Source organism: Carcharhinus amblyrhynchos, unplaced genomic scaffold (assembly GCF_965287045.1).
Source record: "Carcharhinus amblyrhynchos unplaced genomic scaffold, sCarAmb.v2.hapA chromosome_251, whole genome shotgun sequence".
Classification (NCBI taxonomy): domain Eukaryota; kingdom Metazoa; phylum Chordata; class Chondrichthyes; order Carcharhiniformes; family Carcharhinidae; genus Carcharhinus; species Carcharhinus amblyrhynchos.
This window is the reverse complement of record NW_027649991.1, coordinates 89,878-117,735: the sequence shown is the minus strand read 5'-3', so window position 1 is coordinate 117,735 and position 27,858 is coordinate 89,878. Positions and strand designations below refer to the sequence as shown.

General features: G+C 45.2%; 1 protein-coding gene across 3 annotated transcripts in view; it reads left to right on the top strand.

The window, feature by feature from the left end:
• Positions 1-27,858, top strand: part of LOC145338934 (casein kinase I-like) — a 191,665-nt gene that overhangs the window by 92,500 nt on the left and 71,307 nt on the right. For all 3 annotated transcript variants that reach the window (XM_080183333.1, XM_080183334.1, XM_080183335.1), the window contains exon 7: positions 17,954-18,105. In XM_080183333.1, the coding sequence (XP_080039459.1) occupies positions 17,954-18,105 (152 nt within the window). The remainder of the gene's footprint in view (positions 1-17,953; positions 18,106-27,858) is intronic.

Sequence of the window (27,858 nt, the reverse complement as noted above, 5' to 3'; positions counted from 1 at the left end):
CTGCTCTGCCATTCAATCATGGCTGATATTTTTCTCATCCCCATTCTCCTGCCTTTTCTCCATAACCCCTGATCCCCTTATTAATCAAGAACCTAACTATCTCTGTCTTAAAGACATTCAATGACCTGGCCTCCACAGTCTTCTGTGGCAAAGAGTTCCACAGATTCACCACTCTCTGGCTGAAGAAATTCCTCCTCATCTCTGTTTTAAAGGATCATCCCTTTAGCCTGAGGTTGTGTCCGTGGTTCTAGTTGTTGTGAAAATGCACTCTGGCACCTGTTTGGGTACACAGAGAGAATTTAGCATGGCCAGTGCACCTAATCAGCATGTCTTTCCGACTGTAGTGCAACACTGTGGCACAGTGGTTAGCGCCGCTACCTCGACGCCAAGGACCCAAGTTCGATCCCCGGCTTGTCTGTGTGGTGTTTGCACATTCTTCTAGTGTCTGTGTGGGTTTCCTCCCACAGTCCAAAGATTTGCGAGTTAGGTTGATTCGCTGTGCGAAATTGCAACTTAGTGTCAGGGAGACTAGTAGGGTAAATAGGGCCTGGGTGGGATTGTGGTCGGTGTGATCTCGATGGGCTGAATGGCCTCCTTCTGTACTGTAGGGATTCTATGAAACCGCAGCACCTGGAGGAAACCCACACAGATACTGGGAGAATGTGCAGACTCTGCACAGACAGGTGACCCAAGCTGGGAATTGAACCTGGCTCCCTGGCGCTGTGAGGCAGCAGTGCTAACCACTATGTATATCTGATCCCTGCTTTGAATTGATCCAGGGCTGTCTGAGGGGAGCCTGGAAGACAGTGTCCCACGCTCCAGCTCTAACATATTTCACCGTTTTCTCTAACCCCAGAATCATCCACGTTGGTTTATTTTGAGAAAAAAATGTACTGATAGTGTAGTTTTTCAGCATTCACTTGGGAATCATAGCGATAGTCTTGTATTAAAGTGGAAAGCATAACAAAATGAAGTTGTGGGTGCAGTATTCCGAGAGCTAGTCCATTCATTTTTGGGTTAGTGGAGAGTAACCTTGCTGGGAAGTCAGCACACTTGACTTTCAAAGGAAGGTGTTTCTTCCTTTTAGAGGATATTGCATCTCTTCATCCTCTTCCTCTCTTTCTGTGCCTCACGCAAGCGTCTATTGTGTGCATTTTCTTCAGTTCTTTTCCTTGTGTTTCTGGCACCAGTTTTGCATTTGAATTGTACAAAGAAATTCTGGGGGCAGCTTTTGTGTCCTCTGTAGGCGTACGTTTCTTTGAACTTTTCTTTATCCGTGAGCACGTGATTTTTAAAACGACAGCAAAATCCTGATGAAAATGTGAGCAAGTCAAATTGACATCTGTTTTACCAGAATTGCCCCATCGCTGTTTTATTTGCAGAGTTCCGATCAGCTGTAGACACCAGGCCAATGGTTTTCAAATATATTTGCCAGTGAGGATGCAAGCCAGCAAGCCCCTTACACCAATTCTTGAAAGGCCAAAAATGATGCTTTGATTGTAGAAAGTGTTTTTTAATTAATATAATTTGGCTTGCTGATGATGCACTGATATCAGCAGAGGTAGGCACATAGTCCAGATAATGAAATGTTGAAATGCTTAACCAAGTTCAATATGTTTGTTGAGTCCCCTCAAGTCTCTGCGTTCTTTTACTGATGTTGGCTCTCAGCTGCAATCCCTCAGTTTTAAAATCATAGCATCCCTACAGGAGGCCATTCAGCCCATCAAGTCTGCACCAACAACAATCCCACCCAGGCCTTATCTCCGTAACCTCACATATTTACTCTGCTAGTCCCTCTGACACTAAGGGGTAATTTAGCACAGCCAATGATCCTAACTTGCACATCCTTGGACTGTGGGAGGAAACTGGAGCACTCGTAGGAAACCCGTGCAGACTGTACAGACAGTCACCCGAATCTGGAATTGAACCTGGGTCCCTGGCGATGAGAGGCAGCAGTGCTAGCCACTGTGCCACCATGCCGCCCATCCTCGTTTTCAAGTTGCTCCATAGCCTCACTGCTCCCTTTCTCTGTTACCTTCTCCAGCCCAACATCCTGCTTAGAGATTTCTGTTCCTTTGTTTAAGGCCTCTTGTGTAACCCCTATTTTAATCGTTACACCACTGGTGTCTTGCCTTCACCTGCTTGGACCCTAAGCTCTGAATTCCCTCCTTAAACCTCTCTGCTTACCTCTTTTGCCAGATTCCTTGATCATAAAATCTTCTTCTGTGACCTGGTCTCAAATTTTCCCTCAAAATGCTTTTTTACTGCATCTTGGATATTTTACTGTATTGAAAGTGCTGTATAAATACAGGTTATTGCATGTCATCACCATACACACAAAGATGCAGTCTAGACCTTGTGTAAAACAAGAGATTCACCAGGATGTTGCCTGGTATGGAGAGGCTGGAGACACTTGGTTTGTTCTCACTGAACGACGGAGGTTGAGGGGCGACCCCTGATAAAACTCTGCAAGATTGAGAGGCATGGACAGAGTGGATAGCCAGAAGCTTTTTCCCAGGGTGGAAGAGTCAGTTACTGGAGGCATAGGTTCAAGGGGCAAGGTTTAAAGGAGATGTATGAGGCAAGATTTTTTTTACACAGAGGGTGGTGGGTGCCTGGAACTCGCTGCTGGGGTGGTAGTGGAAGCAGATACGATAGTGAGTTTTAAGCAGCGTCTTGACAAATATGTGAGTAGGATGGGAATAGAGGGGGGTGGTCCCTGGAAGGGTTGGGGGTTTTAATTCAGACGGGCAGCATAATCGGTGCAGGCTTGGAAGGCAGAAGGGCCTGTTCCTGTGCTGTAATTTTCTTTGTTCTGTGATGCAACAGACTTGGTGATGTCGTGCTCAAAAGTGAATAATTTTAATGGTAAATATGTAGTCACATTTAAATGGTTATATGGCTCCTCCTGGTTACCTTCCAGGTCATCTAAATGTGTAATAATCTGGCAGAATAGCCTGATTTCAGATTTTAATGCAACCTTGGGAGTTTCCCAGTTCGAAAACCACTAGACTCAGAGCGTCTCTCAGAGAGAAAGAGAGAGATGTGTACACAGAACTGGGAGAGCCCTGGGAGCGGCAGCACAGTGGTTAATACTGCTGCCTCGCAACGACAGGGACCCAGGTTTGATTCCAGGCATCGGGTCACTGAATGTGTGGAGTTTGCATGTCCTCCCCGTGTCTGCATGGGTTTCCTCCGGGTGCTTTGGTTTCCTCCCACAGTCCAAAAGGTGTGCAGGTTAGGGTGACTGACCATGATAAATTGCCCCTTAGTGTCAGGTGATTAGCAAAGTAAATGTGTGGGGTTATGGGAATAGGGTCTGGGTGGGATTGTGGTCAGCATAGATGGGCCGCATGGTCTCCTTCTGTACTGTAGGGATTCTGTGATTCACTGCATTTCTCATACCATCCCTTGATCCATTAAAGAAATTAGGAGCCAGTTTACTGTGATAACTGATCAAACACTTTCCATTCCTTTACTGTGTGAGCATATTTATGATGTGTGGTTGAGAAGCTATGTTATTTTGTTCTTTGAAGTTTAAATGGCTTGTTACGTTCTCTCGCAAGTTTCCTTCAGGTCATATTTACTAAGTCAAGATTACTGTCATTTGAAACTTCCCGTTGAGGAACACTTGCTATAATTACTGGAGGCAGAATTTGCTTTCCACCAAATTGTAGCTTCCTCCACAGGCAAACGTTTATGACTCAGATCAGCCTATGTGCGTGCTGGAGAGGTGGAGAAAATGTTCAGGAGTGCTCAGTTTTCATCAGCACTTTTGGAAGTGGCTGTAACACTCGAGTAAATTCTATAAAGCTGCGCTGACTTCTCAGCAGGCGTCTGGCGGCATCTGTGGGAGAAAAAGGCAGTTTCACTCTCAATGTCATTCTGACCAATGGTCATCACCTTAAAACTTCAACCCTATCTCTGTCTCTTTCTGTCTGCCTGTCTCTCCCCATCTGTTGCGCACCCTCTCGCACCGTCTCTTGCTCTCTATCTCCCCGTCTCTTGTTCTCTATCTCCCTGTGTCGCTCTCCCTGCCCCTCTCCCCTTTCCTGTCTCAACTCCAATCTGATTTCAGCCCTGGTCCAAACATTGACAGAAGAGTTAAATTCCCTAGAGGGGAATACGTGAGTTTCCTCCCACATTCCAAAAGGTGTCCGGGTTAGGGTGACTGGCCGTGTTAAATTGACCCGCGTTTCAGTGGGATTAGCAGGCTAAGTATGTGAGATTACAGGAATAGGGTCTGGGTGGGATTGTGGTCGGCATAGATGGGCCAAATGGCAGCCTTCTGTACTGTAGGGATTCTGTGATTCACGGCAATTCTCATACCATCTTTTAGTCCATTAAAGAACTCAGGAACCAGTTTATTGTGATAACTTATCAAATACTTTCAGTTCTTTTACAGTGTGAGCACACTTACGATGTGTGGTTCAGAAGCTATGTTACTTCTGAACAGTTATTTTCAGCTGAACATGTTTCTATTCTTACCCAGGGCGGCACGGTGGCACAGTGGTTAGCACTGCTGCCTCACAGCGCCAGGGACCTGGGTTCAATTCTGGCCTCGGGTGACGGTCTCTGTGGAGTCTGCACATTCTCCCCATGTCTGCGTGGATTTTCTCCGGGTGCTCCAGTTTCCCCCCCACATTCCAAAGATGTACGGGTTAGCTGGATTGGCCATGCTAAATTGCCCTTAGTGCCAGGCGGACTAGCTAGGGTAACTACATGGGGTTATGGGGATAGGGCCAGGGTGGGATTGTGGTCAGTGCAGACTTGATGGCCCGAATGGCCTCCTTCTGCACTGTAGAATTCTATGATTCTATCTTAGGACTGTTGAATGTTTTGGTATACAATATATATTCTACTTTTGAGTCGGTTTAGTAAATTTTATTTTGTTCGTTTAAAATTGTGGAATCTTGTGACTTTATTCTCCAAATGGGTAGCTGGGATTTCAAACTTTGGCCAGTTAAAACATTAACTGGATTGTAACGGACGAGTGAAGCTAGGCTTTCTGGAGTGCTGAATGTGGGAGAGGGGCAGAAAGGTTCAGGGAGTACCCTGAGTTTAGGACGAGGTTATCAGCAGACAATTGGATGAAAAATAGGAATGTGCAAAAGATCAGAATAGAAGGGAAGCCTTTCTACTTAACATCAAAATTGAGGGGAATTTTCTGAAATAGGTGTGGCCTTTTTTGTGTGCTCTAAGCATTTTGTACCGTGACTAAATACAAGTAAGTTAATTAAAGAGAAAATTTCAAAAGGTCATTCTGCCTGACATCATTCAAGCTGTGTGCCTGAGGGGTTGAAACGTGTGTTGTGAATATCAACAGATGCTTCTATTCTGAAAACCATCCAGGAAAGCCACAGGAAATTCCTCAGACTGAAGTGATGGGCACCTGTTATCAGGATCCGATACTCTCCATATGGCCAAGTATCTGTCCAGTGTTCTGAAATTTGAGTCAGTCCACGTTGCAATGCCATCCTCAGGGAGTGAGGTGAACGTGCACTCCCTTCCCGCCACTGAGCATTACAAGCCTCTGTTGGAGATGGCACCAGTTATAACCATTTTAACACCTATCCCTGGTCTGGAACCACACCCTTCTCTGCCCTGGATCCCCGTTAGCACTCTTGCCCCACTGTTCTTTCTCATTTCGTCGTAATTTCATCACCAGTTGACCGAAGATCCTTAGACAGTACCTTCCAAATCCATGGCCACTTCCATCTAGAAGGACAAGGGCAGCAGATACATGAGAAGAAGTTCCCCTCCAAGTCACTCACCATCCTGACTTGGGAATATATCTCACAACACCAGGTTAAAGTCTAACAGGTTTATTTGTCAGCTTTCGGAGCGCCGCTGCCTCATCAGCTGAGTGATAGTGGCTGTTCACCTGAGACAGCTTTGCAGCATAGAAACAGGCCCTTTGGCCCAACTTGTCCATGCTGCCCCTTTTTTAATTTAAACCCCAAACTAGCCCCAATTGCCCATGTTTGACCCATATCCCTCTATACTTACTTTACCCATGTAACTGTCTAAATGCTTTTTAAAAGACAACATTGTACCCGCCTCTACTACTATCTGGCAGCTTGTTCCAGACACTCACTGTGTGAAAAAATTGCCCTCTGGACCTGACGAAGGAGCAGCGCTCTAAAAGCTCGTAATACCAAACAAACCTGTTGGATTTTAACCTGGTGTTGAGACTTCTTACTGTGCCCACCCCAATCCAACGCCGGCATCTCCACATCATGGAAATATATTGGCCGTTCTTTCACAATTGTTGGGTCCAACTCCTGGAATTCGCTCCCTAACAGCATTGTGGGTTAACCCACAGAACATGGACTGCAGCGATTTTAGAAGGCAGCTCACCACCATCTTCTCTCAGGCAACTCGGGATGGGCAATAAATGCTGGCCAGCCGGTGACACGCATGTCCCACGAAGGAATAAAAAAAAAGTTAAAATATTGCCACCACAGGGCTGTAACATCAGCCGGTAGAGTCCATCACAGATGGGAGAACAAGCTCAGGCCTCTAAATGTCCTGTTTCCCATCAATATCATGGCATGTGACTATTTTGGAGAGACTGGTGAGCATCTCAATGTGATCACTGTTTATGGAGACATTGTAGCTCGACCACTTGACACAACCATCAGAAAAGAAAACGAAAGGTCTTTCATTTAAGATGGAATTCTCTGCCACAGGAAGCAGTGGCGGCTGTTATTGGACTTCTTCAAAGCTGAGTTAGACACATTTCTTGATAGCTGTGGGGGCAGACAGGAAAGTGGAGTTGAGAGACCTCAGTCATCAACCATGATCTTACTGAATGGCAGAGCAGGCCTGAAGGGCCGAATAGCCTCCCCCTGCTCCCAAATACTCTGTCCCTATGTTATAACTTCTGAAGGAATCAAAGTCAAAGTTTGCTTATTTCTAATCTTGAAGTGTCACAGTTCAGAACTTGTGACAGCTGTTGACATCCTAGAATCCCTACAGTGCAGAAGGGAGGCCATTTGGCCCATCAGGTTTTCAGCGAATCAGCATCTCACCCAGGCCCGCCACCACCCCATTGCCATAACCCCACATATTTACCCTGCTAATCCCCATAATTTACACATCTTTGGACACTAAGTGGCAATTTAGCATGGCCAATCCACCTAACCTGCACATCTTTGGACACCAAAGCCAAAAAAGTATTTATGTCCCTTTAACAAACTTCATGTCGTAAACCAGATCAATTTGGCCAAATTAGATTGCCCATGTGGGTTCGGTGGCCCTGCTGAAGGCTGCACAGTACTAAAGCTGCCTCTCTGTTAATTTTAGTGTCCAGCTAAGTTATGAGTAATAGGATAATGGTACTTGCTGAATGAAAAGCTCCATCTGTGCAACTGTATTCGCCAAAACTTCTCCTACAAAGCTCTATATTATTCTGTCAGTGTGCCCTAATATTGAATAAATGGACTGTTCTGCAAGTTATCAGTAACAAAGGGAGTTACTTGCACACAAACATATCAAGAACACTGGATGTTACTAGCTCTCAGGCTGACTTTTCAAGTCCAGACAGTATTCCTTTTGTTTTCCTTGCTCGAGAATTAATCTACAAGACATTTACTCCTACTCCCAGTCTCCAACTTTCAACAGCGTCTCCAGAACCACATCCTTTCCATGTGACCATTTTCAACCCCAGGGCCAGTGGAAATGGACAGATAATGCACGATGGCATAAATGGAATTTCTAAGATAACCGAGACTTGAATGGATAGTTGTTTATTGCAGATTATATTAGAAAGGTGTGTACCAAGTGGCTCATCAGGAGGTGAAGTGGAGTTGTTTCAGTAAGGAGTTCCCCAGCACAAGCCTTGGCCAGTTTGTAGATATGACTGCGGATTGGGAGAGTTTGATGGGATGGATGCCCAAGAGACCAGCAATAGAGTTTGTCCTGACCATGAGGGGATAGAATGAGAACTTAATACAGCTATAGGGAGCACCAATATAGGTCAGTGAATAATGGAATAATGGGTGTGAGGTTGGTGGATGATGGGGATAACATCAGAGCACAGACTGGGCTGATCCTTATAGGGATGGAGATTGGGAGGTGGGCATTAGGATAATTGAGTTTGGTTTGATTTGATTTATTATTGTCACGTGTATGAATATACAGTGAAAAGTATTGTTTCTTGCCTGCTATAAAGGCAACGTATACCGTTCATAGAGAAGGCAAGGAGAGGGTGCAGAATGTAGTGTTACAGTCATAGCTAGGGTGCAGAGAAAGATCTACTTCATGCAAGGAAGGTCCATTCAAAAGTCAGATAGCAGCAGGGAAGAAGTTGTCCTTGAGTTGGTTGGTACCTGACCTCAGACATTTCTATCTTTTTCCCAACTGAAAAAGGTGGAAGAGAGAATGTTGGGGGTGCGTGGAGTCCTTAGTTATGCCGGCCGCTTTGCCAAGGCAGTGGGAAGTGTAGATGGAGTCAATGGATGGGAGACTGGTTTGCATGACAGACTGGGCTTTGTTCACAACCCTTTGTAGTTTCTTGTGGTCTTGGGCAGAGCAGGAGCTGTACCAAGCTGTGATACAACCAGAAAGAATGCTTTCTGTGGTGCATATGTGAAAGTTGGTGAGGGTTGTGGTGGACATACCAAATTTCCTTAGTCTTCTGAGAAAGTAAAGACGATGGTGAACTTTGGTAACTATAGCGTTGGCATAGTTGGGTGAAGAGACCAGGACAGGTTGTTGGTGATCTGTATGCTTAAAAACATGAAGATTTTGACCGTTTCTACTTCGTCCCCATTGATGTAGACATTCTTTAGGTAAAAAATGTATGGGGCTGAAAATTTAATCAGACAGAGGTGAAAGGTGATGTGGGATGGAAGGAATGAGGTTAGAAACTTAACTGGATTGACTAAGACACTGAAGTCCACTGGGATGGTGGGTAAGGGGAGGAATTAAATTCATGGCAAGGGGACGTAGTTGGGATGAGGCTTTGATCCTGTCGGGTTCACTGGAGGAAATTGCAGCTGATTAAAGGTGAGCGGTCTGATGGGGTGGAGGGAGGTGGTGAAGAAGCAGGTCATCAGCAAAGACAGAAAAACTTCGATTCCCCGAGCAGCTTTTATGACCTTGAGATGTCCCGAAACAAACAGCAGAGGAATGACTTTTAGAAGTGCGGTCACTGTTGTAATGTAAGAACATAATCCCATGATTTCCGGTGAGGTCGCCAAGGGGCGTGAGGAAGAGGAGGAAGCTAAGGATAGTCACTAGGGGATTGTAGAAGTAATGATGTGGAATTGAGATGCCCTGACCCCAGTCAAATAGGAAAGATTAGCATAACCTGTGCCTCGTCTCAGTCTCTGGACCACAGAGACACACATCATTGAAAGAGGGCAGTTAGACAAAGACTGCGAAGAGGTCAATGAGAGATAATGTATGAGTGTCATAGCCACATAGTCATTAGTGACTTTGGTTAGGTACTGTGGGACGGTCAAAACCGAATCAAGAAGTTCAAAAATGAAACTGAAAGGTAGATAGACAGATGTTTGGAAGATAACAACCTGTTTAGAACATTCCAGCGCAGTACAGGCCCTTCGGCCCTCGATTTTGTGCCAACCTGTGAAACCAATCTAAAGCCCATCTAACCTATACTACTCCAATATCATCCATATATTTATCCATTTAAATGCCCTTAATGTTGGCGAATCACCACTGTTGCAGGCAGGGCATTCCATGTTCTTACTACTGAGTAAAGAACCTACCTCTGACATCTGTCCTATATTTATCACCCCTCAATTTAAAGCTATGTCCCCTCGTGCTAGCCATCTCCATCCGAGGAAAAAGATTCACAGTGTCCACCCTATCTAATCCTCTGATCATCTTGTATGCCTCTATTTAGTCACCTCTTAACCTTCTTCTCTCTAACGAAAACAGCCTCGAGTCCCTCAGCCTTTCCTCATAAGACCGTCCCACCATATCAGGCAACATCCTGGTAAACCTCCTCTGCACCCTTTCCAATGCCTCCACGTCTTTCTTATAATGTGGTGACCAGAACTGTGCGCAATGCTCCACGTTTGGGAGAAGAAAGGGGGGTTGGAGGAAGGGCTGGTAAGGAGGGGTGCAGGGCATTGATTTTAATAGCAGAGGAATAAGGCAGATTTAAAAGGAATCATTTTCACTGATGGCTGCTCTGGGGGTTCGGAAAGACTGATGGTCAATAGGGTCAAAGCAGCCAGAGGTGGGTCTCCGGACCAAGGTAGGATTGGAAAGGAATTGATGGAGGAAATATTAGAGAGAAGTGTGGGTTTGTGGCTAAATGGAGCTTGGGTGGTGTCTTGGCTTGGCAAGGAAGGAAGATCACCAACAGAGCTAACTGTGTGGAGGATTACAGTTGGTGTGAGAAAGTCATGAGTTTGTTTGCTGTCTAGCTCAGGGCTTTTGCTACTCAGAGAACTGTGTGTGTTCAGAATGAATGAGTTTATATATGTACCCTACATGTCATTAGGCTGAAATTTCCCTGAAAAGGGATTAGTGTAGTCACTGCAATTATGTCCAATCTTAGCAACCAACGGTGCACAGCAAAAAAGAACCCATGCAAAAAAACAATGAAATAAATGATCAGTTCTCCCCTTTCGGCATTGTTTGTTGTGAGATGCATGTTGGCCAGGACACTGAGAAATCCCCTACTTTGCATAGTAGCGTGGGATCCCTTGCCCTCGCTCCAGCAGACAGACAGGGTTTCAATTCATAATACAGGACTCCCTCTCAAGTGTCAACCTGAAGCATGTGCAGTGAGGCTGCATCCACTTTCGACTCCTAAGTCAGCGTGTTTCTGATTTTGTTCATTCTGTACGATGAAGCTGCCCTGGCTCAGTATATCGAATCAGTCTGCCCATTTCTCTCAGGTTTTTGCTTGCCTGTGGAGTTGTTATGTGGGACCAAGAAGTGCAATGAAGAACTGGTCTTTGCATTAGGAGTTGTTCTGAAAATCTGTGCCCTCGTACGGTTTTTAAAATAATTTCGGATAGCCTTGCAAAAAAAAATTGACCAAGCAAATTTTAAAACATTTTTGCTCCATTCTTAAAGTTACAAAGCCGAAGGGCAGAGTGGACTGAGCAGACCTGAATCCACCTCCTTGCTTCCTCCAAATACCAATTCAAAGCTACTAGTTGGCTAATGAAAGGCGGGTGTTTGCCGAGCGGTATTGTCACTAGACAATGAATCCAGAAACTCAGCTAATATTCTGGGGACCCGGGTTCAAATCCAAAAGAAAAGAAAAAATCTCTCTTTATTCATTTATGGGACCTGGGTGTCACTGGCTGGCCATCTTTTATTGCCCATCCCTAGTTGCCTGAGGGCAGTTGAGAGTCAACCACATTGCTGTGGGTGTGGAGTCACGTGTAGGCCAGACCGGGTAAGGACATTAATGAACCAGATGGGTTTTTCTGACGATCGGCAATGGTTTCACAGTCATCGATAGATTCTTAATTCCAGATTTTTATTGAATTCAAATTCCACAGCTACCGTGGCAGGACATGAACCCAGGTCCCCAGAACATTAGCTGAGTTTCCACATTCCTTGCCTAACTCCCTTGTTAACCAAGAATCTTACCTACTCCTGCCTTCAAAATATCCAATGACTTTGCCTCTAAAACTGTTTCGCAGCTTCCTGCAGTCTTTCTCCACTTGAATAATGCTATCAAACAATGTTCACCCTTGAGATGCATAAATAGATCTGCTGGACAAAAAATTGGTTATAGAGGTTTTAAGGGGAGAGAGGCCAAGGGAGGGAATTCCAGAGTTTTAAGACCCAGGAACTGAAGGCTTGGCCATTGGCGGTGGGACAATTAAATACGAATTGGAGGTCGCAGAGGAGGTTACAGGTGAAAATACCATTGCTATGTTCCAAAGCATCCAACAGGCAGCGACTGGGATGCTGTTGGATTTAACATCATGATGATGTGAGAGAACAAAACTGTCCACCAAACCTCTACTTTCTCAGGAGGCTAAGGAAATTTGGCATGCCGACTACGACCCTCACTAATTATTACAGATGCACGATAGAAAGCATCCTTTTTGGATGTATCACAGCTTGGTATGGCTCCTGCTCTAAACAAGACCACAAAACTGCACAGGGTTGTGAACATAGCCCAGTCCATCACACAAACCAGCCTCCCATTAATTGATGCTGTCGACACTTCCCAGTGCCTCAGAAAAGCAGCGAGCTTAATCAAGGACCCGACGCACCCCAGACGTTTTCTCTTCCACCTTCTTCCATCAGGAAAACGATACAAAGCTTTGAGGTCATGTACCAAGCAACTCGAAGCTTCTTGCCTGCTGCCATCAGACTTTTGAATGGACCTACCTCATATTAAGTTGATCTTTCTCTACACCCTAGCTGTGACTGTAATGCTGTATTCTGCACTCTCTCCTTCTCTCCATGTACTTGATGAATGGTATACTTTGTATAGTGCACAAAAAAACAATACTTTTCACTTTATCCTGATACATGTGACAATAAATCAAATCAAAAACTTCGGAGAGTGCTGAATTCAGAGCATCACTCAATAATTCAGTACAATCACCCTCATTTTTTTTGTCTTGCCTGAATAATCTTTGTTTTTTAAACACTTTACAATTAGAGGCTAGAATTCTGTGATTTAGTGGTCTTAAGGCTGTAATTTTGTCAGGAGCTTCTGATGCTGCAAGCTGTGAGCAAAATTTGATGGGTGTCTCTTAAGCATCAGGATTAGCTGCAGTGTTCGAGTGTTCAGTGTCAAAAATTATTTATGTAAATCTGTGTAATCGTCTTTACGAAGTGAAAGCCACTTGAAAAGAAGTAGATAAAATTAAGCTAAGATTGCTATCTTTACCTAATTAAAGATAATTGTTTTTTAAGCTTTCTTCTTTGTGTGGCTCTGGGATTTAGGTGGATGATGGAGACACGCTCGTACATCTACCGGTGAGACGAGCAGTGCAAATTAATTTACTGGAACTGAATGTAGCTGTGCTTGGGTTACACATCATAAGCAAGTGTCCGGTACAGAGGATGAATGGCTATTAGTCACTGCACAGTCTGAGTGTATGCCAGGAGCCAGGGCTGAAGCTATTGCGCTGCTCTGGTGTCCAGTAAGGAAGACCCCCCTCCCCCGGGTGGAGTTTCCCGCCTGCCATGGGAATCGTAATGGGCTGGACAGAAACCATGCAAACTATCATCATGGAATCATAGAACCCAACAGTACAGAAAGAGGCCCTTCGGCCCATCGAGTCTGCACCGAACACAATCCCTCCCAGGCCCTACCCCCATATCCCTACATATTATACCCACTAATCCCTCTAACCTACACATCCCTGGACACTAAGGGGCAATTTCTTAGCATAGCCAATCAACCTAACCCGCACATCTTTGGACTGTGGGAGGAAACCGGAGCACCCGGAGGAAACCCACGCAGACACAAGGAGAATGTGCAAACTCCACACAGTGACCCGCCGGGAATTGAACCCAGGACCCTGGAGCTGTGAAGCAGCAGTGCTAACCCACTGCTACCGTGCATTGATCTTGGGTGGCGTTTTCTGACCTTGGGGCGAGCGCAGCCGGAAAATCCTGCCCCTTTGCTTTGGTTATCCTTTAGTGTGCAGCCTGTTCCTTGTACAATCTGAGACTTGCCGTGAAACCTGCCGGGTTCTGTTTCTGCAGTCCTTGCAGTCTGCCTTCTCGGCTTGTGTACAAAGCTCCCCTGTGCACCTCTCCACTCCTGCAGCTCCGTGTGGGAATTGGCTTCATTCCCATCTCGGGAAACCCTGTCTGGTTCCATCAGCTCACTTGTCAAACCTGGCTTGATGGTTGCCGTGCATGTTCCATTTTCTCCTAGCAGCCACCTCATCTGAACCCCAGCTTCAAAGCTTCTCACATCATTCGCCCTTCCCTGAAGCTTTGCTATACATTAAAAGACTATTGGTACAAAACCAGCAGGCTGCAAATGACTATTGATCATCTCTATCTAATGGACATTGCCGTAGCTAGAACTGCAATTGAGATGGGAGAGCAAAGATTTTTCGTTAGATGTGAACATTGAATCAGCAAAATTATGCATTTTGTAGTCAAATGTGTCAGAACTGCAGCTATTTAACGCTGGAGGAACCATTTGATTTTGATTTGATTTATTATTGTCACGTATTAACACACTGAAAAATATTGTTTCTTGCACACTATACAGACAAAGCATACCATTTATAAAGAAGGAAAGGAGAGAGTGCAGAATGTCGTGTTACAGTCATAGTTAGAGTGTAAAGAAAAATCAACTTTGTGCGAGGTAGGTCCATTCAAAAGTCTGACAGCAGCAGGGAAGAAGCTGTTCTTGAGTTGGTTGGTACGTGACCTCAGACTTTTGTACTTTTTTCTCAACGGAAGAAGGTGGAAGAGAGAATGTCCGGGATGCCTGGGGTCCTTAACTATGCTGGCTGCTTTTCTCGGGCAGCAGGAAGTATAGACAGAGTCAATGGATGAGAGGCTGGTTGCGTGATGGACTCGGCTTCGTTTACGATCCTTTGTAGTTCCTTGCGGTCTTGGGCAGAGCAGGAGCCCATACCAAGCTGCGATACAACCAGAAAGAATGCTTTCTATGGTGCATCTGTAAAAGTTGGTGAGAGTCGTAGGAGACATGCCAAATTCCTTTGGTCTTCCAGTCAAAACCATACGAAACCAGTTAAATCACACGAACATTTGCGATACAAGTAGACCATTCGGCCCCTTGAACCCATCCAATAAGATCATGGCTGATCTGATTGTGGTCTCAACTCCACATCCCACCTCCCCCACTAACTCTTGCTGCCCATGCAAAGAGCCTGCCTAAACAGCTTGTATTGAGTCAGCCTTGCTGAACCCTGAATGTACAGGGGATGAAAGCGCGGATGTTTAGCATTGTGTAGCTCTGCCACCAGGACCGTGCGCGCTTCAGCAGCTCAGCTGAGACTCATTTGAAATTCATCACTCCTTTCAATCTAACAAGGTTTCAATTTTTGATGTGACTGTAGTGAGCACCCTATTAGACATTTAGTGTAGTTTGACCCCAGTCACCAGATAGTGACAGATGTGGAACACTCATGATTGCATCTGTAGCTCTGGCAGACTGCCAGTTGCTAAGGCTGAGCATAGCTCTAGAGTTACTAAGCCATCAGCAAAGGTTATCTCCTTCACTTCCTTTTAATGCTTATACGTGACGGATGGTGTTTACGCTCTGCTCAGGGTAACAGAGGAATCATTGCTCGATTATTGATTTCCCAGTGCTCCAGGCAACCACAGCCCTGTAAACCCAACCATGTCTGATGGGTCAAATCTTTGGAGAATCAAGGTCCACCTCCCTGGCGCACGCACACCTCACTTCAAGGCCCCCCACACCCCCGACAACAATTATGGATCAAATAGCCATTCTCCTCTCTGAAGCACCTTGGGGCCTTTCTATTTATTAATGCAAGTATCTTTTTTGTGTCAATGAGTCCTAATTGGAAATGGTGATCACTGGAGGAACACTGAGATTATGTTTCACTTTTTAACCGTGCAGAAGGAGGCCATTTGGCCCATCATACCTGTGCTGGCTGCTGCAAGAGCAACTCAGTTAGTGACACAGCCCCCATCGTTCCCCTGTCTCCCCCTAATGCTTCACATAATCTGATTCTTTCTGAAAGCCATGATTGAAATTGTCTCTATCACATTCTTAAGGCAGCACTAACTGTATGCTTCGTAGAAACGTTCTTCATGTCCGCACTAATTGACAGTGGTGTCCGACAGCCTGAAGTGTCCCTCTCCAACTCCTCTCCCATCCTCAGCCACTTCAACCAGGAAGAAATGAATTGTCTTGATCTGTATGCGGGCATCATTCACTAGGATGCCTCTGGAACAATTGAAGTCGTACAGACAATAAGCTCCATGAGCAATTCTGTTCTGTCTAGCGAGGCAAGAAGTAGAATGTTGTAATTATCCTCAATCCCCTCGGCTGAGGAGGGGGGGAGAAGTTAGCCAGCTGACTATCGATCCCTGCCTCCAGCAAGCAGCACTTAATGGAAATGTGAAATTAAACTGCAAAGCCAATTAGTTGAGTGTTAAAGTTACTTGTGAGCACGGTGGCACAGTGATTAGCAACGCTGCCTCACAGCGCCAGGTTCAATTCCCAGCTTGATCACTGTCTGTGCGGAGTCTGCACGTTGTCCACGTGTCTGCGTGAGTTTCACACAGATATTCTGGTTTCCTCCCACAGTCTGAAAGATGTGCTGGTTAGGTGAATTGGCCGTACTAAATTCACCCTCAGTGTACCCGACTTCGGGGACTTTCGCAGTAACTTCATTGCAGTGTTAGAGGGCCGCACAGTGGTTCTCACTGCTGCCTCTGAGCAACAGGGACCTGGGTTCAATTCTGGCCTTGGATGACTGTCTGTGTGGAGTTTGCACATTCTCCCCATGTCTGTGTGGGTTTCCTCCCACACTCCAAAGATGTGCAGGTTAGGTGGATTGGCTATGTTAAATCGCCCCTTAATGTCCAAGGGTGTGTCAGTTAGAGGGATTAGTGGGATAAATGTGTGAGGCTAGGGGTATAACGCAGGGGATGGACCTGGGTAGGATGCTCTGTCGGAGAATCGGTGTAGACTCAATGAGCCGACTGGCCTCCTGCACTGGAGGGATTCTGTGAATATTTTGTGTGAATTCAAATTTGGTGCTCTTTGCAATCAAGGCATGTTTCCCCTCCTTGACCTGGGATTAATTTCCAACTCAGTCTGCTACTTTGTCCTCAATCATCTCAGTTTTCCACTGTCCATCTCTCGTGGTTCCACTTCCTCCTGTCCCTCTTATTTCTACTACTGTTATCTTCCTTGTGACTGTGGAAATGTGAACTTGTTGTTAGGTGCTGCATCTCTGGGTTCTATTTTGGGACTAATTTGAAGGTGAATTGTGGATGACTTGTAGTTGAGCTGTCTTGCATCTTGTACTAATTTAGTCAGTTATTACCCTGATTCCCTCAGTGTTGTTTAACCAAGGCAGTGATACTTTAAGCTGTCAACATTGATGTTACTTTCTGAACTTGCTTGACAGCTTTGGTATGTCCAGGGCGGCACACTGGTTAGCACTGCTGCCTCACAGGGACCTAGGTTCATTTCCCGGCTTGGGTCACTGTCTGTGCAGAGTCTGCACGTTCTCCCCACGTCTGCGTGGGTTTCCTCCGAGTGCTTCAGTTTCCTCCCACAGTCCAAAAAGAGCTAAATTCTCCCGCAGCGTACCCGAACAGGCGCAGGAGTGTGGCGACTGGGGGATTTTCACAGCAATGGAGTAGTTTAGTTTAGAGGGTCATTAGATTGGTTCCACTGGTCGGCGCAACGTTGAGGGCCGAAGGGCCTGTACTGCAATGTTCTATGTTCTACTTCATTGCAGTGTTAATGTAAGCCTACTTGTGACACTAATCAAATTTTTTTTAAAGACTGAGTTAAGACAGTTACATCTGTTATTGAATTGATTTTGTTCTAATTCGTACTTAAACATTTCACATATCTATTAGACATAGAAACATAGGAGCAGGAAGAGGCCATTCGGCCCTTTGAGCCTGCTCCACCATTCATTACAATCATGGCTCATTGTCCAACTCAATAGCCTGCTTTCTCCCCATAACCTTTGATCCCATTCGCCTCAAGTGCTGTATCCAGCCGTCTCTTGAATGTATGCTTCATTCAGCGTTTCTGTATTCTTCATTATTAACCATTCTTGTAAAGACGGGTGAGAAATCAAATATGTTGCAGGGTAAGGTCAGGTGTTTGAAAACATTGAATAAGCTCACATCAAAATAATCGTCTTCTATACGTGGTACAGGGGGTGTTCAACGCTGGCTAAACAATGGGTTGAGTCTCCTCGTTATCTCTTTGATGACATTTCTTAGACCATTATTGAAAAGTCAGTTTGGTTTTCGCTAAATGCGGTCCTTCTGCTTTGCCTTTCAGCTGAAGGAGTTCCTCAGGTTTATTACTTTGGACCATGTAGTAAATACAATGCCATGGTGCTGGAGCTGCTGGGACCAAGCCTGGAGGACCTCTTTGACCTGTGTGACCGGACATTCACGCTGAAGACTGTGCTAATGATTGCCATTCAGTTGGTGAGCGATATGACTGAAGTAATTCTGTGTGAAATCTCTGTTCTCAGACTGTTTATGAATTTTATGTTCGCATTGCCTGCAGTGATTTAAGATGAACGGTTTCACTGTTTGAATTGCTGTACTAAATCATTGATCCCCCACCACCCGCTGGCAAAAAAATCCTTGAAATGTCAAATCATTGTTGATGCTTTAATTTTTTTTTGTGTATGTCTGTCGGCAAGTCAGCGTGTGTGGGTGTGTGTCTGTCAGGTGTGTGTATGCAAGTATCTATCAACTGTGCACGTGTGTGTTTAAGCTGTGTGTATGTGTATCTGTCAGCTTCGTGCACGTTCTGTTAGCTTGGCGCACGCGGGTCTGCGCCGGCTGGGCGCGCACGCGGGTCTGCGCCGGCTGGGCGCGCACGCGTGCCTGCGCCAGCTGGATCTGTGTTCTTACATTTTCAAACTACTTTACAAAATTGTTTAAAACACGAGCGAATTCTTCTGCTTTCTGAAGATCACAGTGTCTATTTTAACCAGGGCTGGGACTTGGGGTAGTGGTGATGTGGAGAGAGGTGAACGGGAGAGTCCCCAACAGGAATCTACAAAAAAAGAGTCCCTGTCAAGTGAGGAGTTATGAGTTGTGATGGGGATGGGAATGGAGATTGGGAACTGTTGGGGAGTGGCAGTGGGGTACTGATGTAAGAGGTGATCTCCCAAGCATTTTCGGTGAGCCATATTATAGCAGACCTTACTGAATAAAAACATACAACTAAGGATAGGGCTTTATTCAGAGATGAAGAAACTTAGCTTTCAGAAATAAATTTGTAGCATTGATGCAGGAGATCAAAAATATCAAATAAATTCCTGCGTGACTGGTATATCAGAAGTTTTCTTTGCTTTCCTGCCCCCCCTGTCCTTATTAATGTGGGGGAAGTCAGTTCGAGATGATTAATATCTCGAATATCTTGCATCCCAGTGAAGTCTTGTTGTCGTTTGGACAGAGAAAAGGCAACGTTACAATTGAAAGATAAGATGTAAGATTCTTATCCAACAAGTAACCTACTGAACAGGACACATGAGGACAAGTTAATATGTAGACTAACTAGAGAAATGGTTTATCATTTGTCCATGCAATAGGTCTGAAAGTTGTACAGCTGCCAAAGCAGGGAAAGATTTACGTTGCAATACATGGAAAGAAATACTGTTTGATTTGATTTATTATTAACCCATGTATTGGGATACAATGAAAAGTATTGTTTCTCATGCGCTATACAGACAAAGCATGGTGTTCATAGAGAAGGAAAGGAGAGATGCAGAATGTAGTGTTACAGTCACAGCTAGGGTGTAGAGAAAGAACAACTGAGTGTAAGGTAGGTGCATTCAAAAGTGAGACAGTAGCAGGGAAGAAGCTGTTTTTGAGTCGATTGGTATGTGTCCTCAGACTTTTGTATCTTTTTCCTGACGGAAGGAGGTGGAAGAGAGAATGCCTGGGGTGCATGGGGTCTTTAGTTATGCTTAATTATTGCATAGGGGGTTTAATTCTTATGCTGGAATTCAAAGTTTCTTTACTTTTTCATGGGACATGCATATCAGTGGCAAGGCCAACACTTAGTGTCCACACCTCATTCATCTGGCAAAGTCTCAGCTGGTTCCATTGAGGTGCTTCAGTTGGCTACCATCGTTTAAGGAGTGTCAATGAAATTTCAATTTGGGAGCGTCTGAGACAAGACCAAGTCAAGTGTCCCTATAAGGATCTGCTGTTTTGATTTGTCCCTTAGTTTGGTTAATCACAAATAATTATTGTGAAATAAGGATGCTGTGCTGTTATTCCTGCCAGCTGGGGATTGAGGGGCACTGCTTCAAGCAACCTTAATGAGATAACCACAAATACAGTAAAACACTTCCCATCCCACCATAGAATCCCTACAGTGTACAAAGAAGCCATTCGGCTGATCAAGCCTGCATCAATGACAACCCCATAATTAAACTAAATAAATGGAGATGGAGAAGAGAATGCTCTGAGGTGTAGACAACTGGGTACATTTGGAAAAACAGAATGCAATCCATGTCAGCATGGTTTTATGATGGGTAAACTGCGATTGACTAATTGGCTTGAGTCCTTTGAGGATCTAACAAAATAAGTGGATGATGGGGATTCTGTAGATGTATACATCTAGACTTCCAGAAGGCGCTAAAGGAGATAAAGTGCTGTACAAAAGATTAATATGCAAAGTAAGGTCACATGGAATTGCAGTAGTTTATTAGCTTGGATAGAGGACTGGCTAACCAGGAGAGAATTGGAATAAATGGGGTTTTCTTCTGGTTGGCAAGATGTAATTTGTGGAGTGCCATGTGTTTGGTCCTTGGAACCCAGATATTTGCAATCTCTTAATGACTTGGACTCGGGGATAGAAGGTTTGCAGACAACACTAAAACAGGTGGGAGAGTAACTTACGATAAAGAAATAAGCCATTTAAAAAATGAATATGGATAGGTGAGGTTAGTGGGCCAAAATTTGGCAGACGAAGTTTAATGTGGATTATTGGTTTTGGTCAGACAAATAGAATGCAACTTACCTAAATAGACAAAAATTTCAGAGAGCTTGAAAGCAGAGGGATCTGTGCATGAACCGCAGAAAACTAGTGTGTAGTTACAGCAGGCGATAAGGAAGACAAATGGAATTCTGGCATTTATTGCTAAAGAAATGGAGTATAATAGTAGGGAAGTGTTGCTGCTACTGTACTGGGCATTAGTGAGACCACACCTGCAGTGTTGTGTAGTTTTGCTCCCCTTACTTGAGGAGGAATGTATATTGGAGGTCGTTCAGAGGAGGTTCACTAGGTTGATTCCAAAGAGCAGGGTTTCTCTTACCAAGTGACATTGAGCAGTATAGGGGCTACACTCTCTAGAGTTTAGAAGAATGATCGGAGATCTAATTAAGGTTGATAAGATGCTAGAGGGGTTTGACAGGTTAGATGCGGAGAGGATGTCTCCTTTGGTGTAGCAATCTTGAATGAGATGCCATAGTTTTAGGATAAGGAGTGACGGATTTAAAACAGAGATGAGGAGAAATTACTTCTCTCCCAGGATCGTGAGTCTGGAATTTGCTACCCCAGAGTGCGGCGGATGTCACACAATCCTCCAGTGCAGAAGAAAGCCATTTGGCCCGTTGAGTCTGCGTGAACCACAATCCCACTCCAGGCCCTATCCCCAAAACCCCACATATTTACCCTGCTAGTTCCTCTGACACTGGCCATGCTAAATTGCCCCATCAACCTAACCCGCACACCTTTGGAGTGTGGGAGGAAACCAAAGCACCCGGAGGAAACCCATGCTGGCAATGTTGGCAAGTGTGAGGTGGTCCACTTTGGTAGGAAGAATGGCAGGAAGGACTATTACTTACGTGGCGAAAAACTGCAGCAGGCGACGGTGCAGAGGGACCTCGGGGTCCTTGTGCATGAGTCGCAAAAACCCAGCTTGCAGGTGCAGCAGGTGGTCAGGAAGGCGAATGGGATGCTGGCCTTCATAGCGAGGGGGATTGAATATAAAAGTAGGGAGGTCTTGCTGCAGCTGTATAGGGCATTGGTGAGGCCGCAGCTGGAGTACTGTGTGCAGTTTTGGGCGCCGCACCTGCGCAAGGATATTTTGGCCCTGGAGGGAGTGCAGAGGAGGTTTACTAGGCTGATACCGGAGTTGAGGGGATTGAGCTATGAGGAGAGGCTGAATAAACTAGGCTTGTACTCGTTAGAGTTTAGAAGAATGAGGGGAGATCTCATTGAGACGTATAAGATGATGAATGGGATGGATAGGATAGAGGTGGAGAGACTCTTCCCGCTCAAAAAAGACAGTAGGACTAGGGGGCACAGCCTCAAGATAAAGGGGAGGCGGTTTAGAACGGAGTTGAGGAGGAACTTCTTCACTCAAAGGGTGGTGAATCTCTGGAATTCTCTGCCCGTTGAAGTGGTGGAGGCTGCCTCGCTAAATATTTTTAAGAAGCGGGTTGATGGGTTCTTGATAAGAGAGGGGATTAAGGGTTATGGGGAGAGGGCGGGAAAGTGGAACTGAGCCACAACAGATCAGCCATGATCTTATTGAATGGCGGGGCAGGCTCGAAGGGCTAGATGGCCTACTCCTGCTCCTATTTCTTATGTTCTTATGTTCTTATGCAGACACGAGGAGAATGTGCAAACTCCACACAGCCGGTGAGCTGAGGCCGGAATTGAACCCAGGTCCCTGGTGCTGTGAGGCAGCAGTGCTAACCACTGTGTTTCCCAATGTGGGACATTGGAATTCACTACTCCAGTGTTGGGACGTTGAGTAAATTTAAAGAGGAGATGGACAGATTTTTAAGCAGTAATGGATTGAAGAGTTATGGAGAACGGATGGCAGGTGGAGATCAGGACGAGATGAGATCAGCCATGATTGTATTAAATGGTGGAGCAGGCTCGAGGGGCTGAATGGCCTACTCCTGCTCCTTGTTCTTACCTGTATCACAGGCATAGCTTGGGTTTTAAATGACTATTTTGTTTACCCAAAAAAATTGTTGCTTTAAGTGGTATTTTCAGTGATGAAATTTATAATTCTGCGATGCTGCACACTTATTTTCAGCAGGTTAACAATTGTGTTAAAAATAACAATGACAGGAACTTTAGCAAGGTCATTCAAACTTACACCCACATGAATTTGTAGCCGGGAACAGGTAAGAACCAAAATTACTCATCCGCGTAGGTTGCCCGATGTGTCAACGTGGTTCTGATGCTGTCACGTGACTCAACAGATCAAATCAAATGCCACTCGAGGATCATGTTGCCAGGGGAATGCTACACCTTTAGAGTTGCTTGGATACAGGCATACGATAAAGGACAAGCAAAGGCTGAATGGGTTATCCAGCCTGTGCCAGCCCCAGATTGCAGACAATCAAATCCCGGCCCAGCCCTGGAACACCAATTTTCTGGGAGATTTGAAAAACTTAGAGATTCAGAAACACTTTTTCCCTGATTCTCGAGATAGTCATAGACTCCAGGAGACTGCATTGATCAGTCAATCTTTGCCACCCCTGATATCTGGGGAAACTTGCTCTTACTAGTTGAAAATACCTTCAGATAATCTAAAGTGCCAGTATTTCAGGTGGCGGTGGAAAGATTCCACGGTGCTATTGGCAGAATTAGAGGCAGTTTCTATTCAACATTACTCCCTTAACCAACCAAAAAATGCCACTCAGTGCTGTATGTGGAAATTTAAATATTGGCTCACTAACAGTACATGCAGTTCGAACAGATTCATGGGATGTGAATCAACTGGGCTGTCAGACAGCGTAAGATGGTACTGACTCTCCGACAGTGCAACACTCCCTCAGTATGGCACTCCCTCCGTATTGACCCTCCAACAGTGCAGCGTTCCCTCAGTACCGACCCTCTGACGGTGCGGCGCTCCCTCAGTACTGACCCTCTGACGGTGCGGCGCTCCCTCAGTACCGACCCTCTGACAGTGCGGCACTCCCTCGCACGCAAGACTTTTCACTTCGTCAGATTACTTTGGTTTTTGTATTGAGTTCTGCAACTTTCGGTGTAAGAGCTTGTTTTCACTGGATGGAGCAGTGATTAATAACTCAGCAGTCACTGTCAGCCCTACTGAATGACATTAAAGTTGAGTTAGAAGTCAGTCAGAGTTTTTTAATCACCCTGGAGGTGGCCTCTGAGGACAATATTCTTGTGTTTTCATCCATTGAACCTGAAAGTCTGTCATTTTTCATAAAGGGAGGGGCCCACTTGTCCAGTTAGTCTGTTCGATAGTTGTACTGCTAATACATTGTCTCCATGTCCCAACTGATAGCTATATAATTTCCCAGGAAGATTGAATAACTCACGGCAATTGAGAGAAAGAAAATCAGGCAGATTTCTCCCTGGCCCCCTTGGGCAATTGAAACTAGTCCGGGGGCAAATTTGCCTGGCTTTGATTTTTCTTTTGTTCATTGGATGTGGACATTGTTGGCTAGGCCAGTCTTTGTGGCCCCTCTCAAAGTGCCCTTGAGAAGGTGGCTGTCTTGAACCACTGCAGCCCATGTTCTGCAGGAACACGCAGAATACTGTTTGGAAGGGAGTTTCAAAATTTTTGATCCAATGACAGTGAAGAAACAACAATTTCGTTCCATGTCACGATGAGGTGTGGCTTGAAGGGGAACTTCATAGAATCATAGAATCCCTCCAATACAGAAGGAGGCCGTTCAGCCCATCAAGTCTGTACCAACCACAACCCCACCCAAGACCTATTCCCGTAACCCCACACATTTACCCTGCTAATTCCCCTAACACTAGGGCCAATTTAGTATGGCCAATTAACCTAACCCATACATCTTTGGACTGTGGAAGGAAACCGGAGCACCTGGAGGAAACCCACGCAGACACAGGGAGAATGTGCAGACTTCATGCAGACAGTGACCCAAACCAGGATTCGAACCCAGATCCCTGGTGCTGTGAGGCAGCAGTGCTAACCACTCTGCCACTGAGCTTTGAGCAGAGTTTCAAGGTACCTCTTGCTTGTAATGTCCTCCTCAGCCAGAAACGGGTTCAGTGCTCGCTTGACAGAATTCAGCAATCCAGTTTTCACCAGGCAAATTGGCAGCCTCTTCTCTTCCACTGTTTCCAGGAAAGAATTAACCACCTACTGTCCAAATCTACTTGTGGCTAATTTCATTGTTTGAAGGAAAAAAGGCTCAGGTGGAAGTTTGAAGAGGACCCCAAACCAAATTTGGCAGTTGCCAGATTGGGCAACCTGTCAATTGGTATTTGCAAGAAGAATGGCTAGGTTCTCAAATTGACAGCATTAGCAGGTTAAGCACTCCTCTAAAATACTGTTTCGAGTGAGCTGGCTTGACATGTTGCTGCAGTTTGACTTTAGTGTCAGTGATGGCTTAATTGGGATTCGCCTTTGAATCATTGGTTTCTGTTCTGTCACCTACCAGGACTTGGGTATAAAAACCAAGCTTGGCAGTCTAGAGCAGAGCAGAGGGAGCGCTGGACTATTGGGTGCACTGTTATTTGAATGAGACATTAAGCTGAGGCCCCCCCTGCCTGCTCTTGGTGGATCTCCTAGTTCTGTTTTGAAAGCAGAGTTATCCTCAGTGTCCTAGCCAACATTTAATCCCTGAATCAACATTGCAAAAACAAATGATCTGCCAGATAGTGTTAGTGGGCGTTCGCTTTGTGCAGGTTGGCAGCCATGTTTATGACAGTACGAGGGTGACAGCACTGAAACGTTTTCCTTTGGCTGTGGAGTACTTTGAGACGCCATACAATTATGAAAATTGTACATTAGAATCATAGAATCCCTACAGTACAGAAGGAAGCCATTCGAGCCACTGAACCTGCATCAACTCTCCAACAGAGCATCTTACTTATCAATTTACCTGGCTAATCCTCCTAACCTACATATCCTGGGTCAGTCGCGGGCAATTTAGCATGGCCAATCCACATAATCGCACATCTTTGGAGTGTGAGAGGAAACCAGAATACCCAGAGCAAACCCACGCAGACATGGCAAGAACAGGAAAACTCTACATTAGACAGTTGACCGAGGCTGGAATTGAGCCCGGGACCCTGGCGCTGTGAGGCAGCAGTGCTAACCACTGTGCCATTGTGAGGCCTTATTTTCTCGTTGGCCTGAGAGGGTAAATATATGGATTGTTCCGCCATTCAATGAGATTGTGGCTGAAGGACCTAATTGGCTCTTGGAGTCCTAGAGGTTTACAGCATGGAAACAGGCCCTTCGGCCCAAATTGTACCCACCTCTACTACCACTCTGGCAGATACTCACCACCCTCTGAAAAAATTGCCCCTCTGGACCCTTGTATCTCTCCCCGTCATCTTAATCCTATGCCCTCCAGTTTTAGACTCCCCTATCTTTGAGATAAGATATTGACTATCTCGCTGATCTGTGCCCTTCATTATTTTGTAGACTTCTATAAGACCACGCCTCAGCCTCCTACGCTGTAGAAGAAAAAAGTCCCAGTCTATCCAGCCTCTCCTTATAACTCAAACCACCAAGTCCTAGTAGCATCCCAGTAAAACTTTTCTGCACTCTTTCTGGTTTAATAATATCCTTTCAGCTTCTCCTGCTCCAAAGGGAGGGAGAAAGCTACAGTTACTTGATATTTACTTAAATATTAAATGCTTGAGAGCATTTTCACCAAGAAGATGGTTGTTTTGTTTTGAACTTAAGCTTTATTGGGGAAAAAAAAAGCTGTACTGGAGAACACAGCCAAAAACCTCGATGTGTGATTCAGAGATGACTCTTATTAACTTGCATCATGCAGCCTTTGAATATTGATCTGTTTGTTCTGATGTTTCTTTTCTTTACAGCTTGCCTTTGAACCCAATGCTTGAATTTATTTCAAGCAACATCTTCTGCAGCTAGCAGATGAGTTTCTTCCCTGCATTTAGATGGTAATGAAAATTTCGCAAATTGAAATACAGTGGGATAATCTGAGCTGATGTCCCTGACAGCACAATGATTAGTTTGTTCCAGTTCAGAACCATTTAATTAAGTGTTTGTGCAAATCCTTCCTTGGTATCCATTTCAAGTGCAGTTGAATGGATGGATGTACTTGCAAATTCTCAGTGCTGTGAGATTTGTTTTGTGAAGGCTGTGCCTGAAAGCTAATTGTGCCCATCAATAATACAACAGCAAAATAATGCCGATGCTATAAATCTGAATTCAAGACGGAGAAAGCTTGGAACATCTGTTTCAGCGTTCTGGAGAGAGAAGAGGAGAATACAAACTCAACACCATCCAGTATAAAGCAGCCTGCCTGAATGGCACCCCTTTATCATTCACTCCCCCCCCACCATCGGCACATAGTGCTAACTGTATGCTCCATGTACAAGATTCACTGCAGCACCTCAGCAGGCCCACCTCAACAGCAAACCCTTGACCTCTATCATCCAGAAGGTCATGTCTTTAAAAGTTTGTTTATTCATGCCACAAGTAGGCTCAGATTAACACTGCAATCAAGTTACTGTGAAAATTCCTTCGTCACCACACTCTGGTATCTGTTCGGGTACACTGAGGGAGAATCTAGCATGGCCAGTGCACCCCTCTGCATCTTTTGGGCTGTGGGAGGAAACTGGAGCACCCGGAGGAAACCCACATAGATATGGGGAGGATGTGCAAACTCCGCACAGATGGTGATCCAAGGCCAGGAATCGAACCCGGTTCCCTGGCGCTGTGAGGTAGCAGTGCTAACCACTGTGCTACAAGATGCGTTGCAGCAATTCAGCAGGGCCACTTCAACGGCATCTTCCAAACCCCTGATCTCTACCACCTGGAAGGTCACATGCCGCAGATGCATGAGAACGTCACCTTTTCCAAGCTTCCCCCCCAAGTCTCACAGCACCCTGAGTTGGAGCTATGTCACCGTTCCTTCAATATTGCTGGGTCAAAGTCCTGAAACACTCTTCCTGATAGCATTGCGGATATACCTATATTGCTCAGACTGTTGTGGTCTAAGGATACAGTTCGCCACATATTCTTGAGGGCAATAGGAGTTCAATTCATGAATTGAAAATACATTGGCACCAACAGTGTAATCCAGCTGTAGAGTTTGCGATGTACTCTGTTACTTTGATTGAATAGACAGTACCCTGCTAAACTGATTTGAATGCAGTCATTGCCTAAACACTATTTCTTGTTGATTCATATGATGTGTTGTTGAAAAGGCCAGCACTTGTGTCCCATCCCTAATTACCCCTTGAGGAGGTGGTGGTGAACTGCTTCA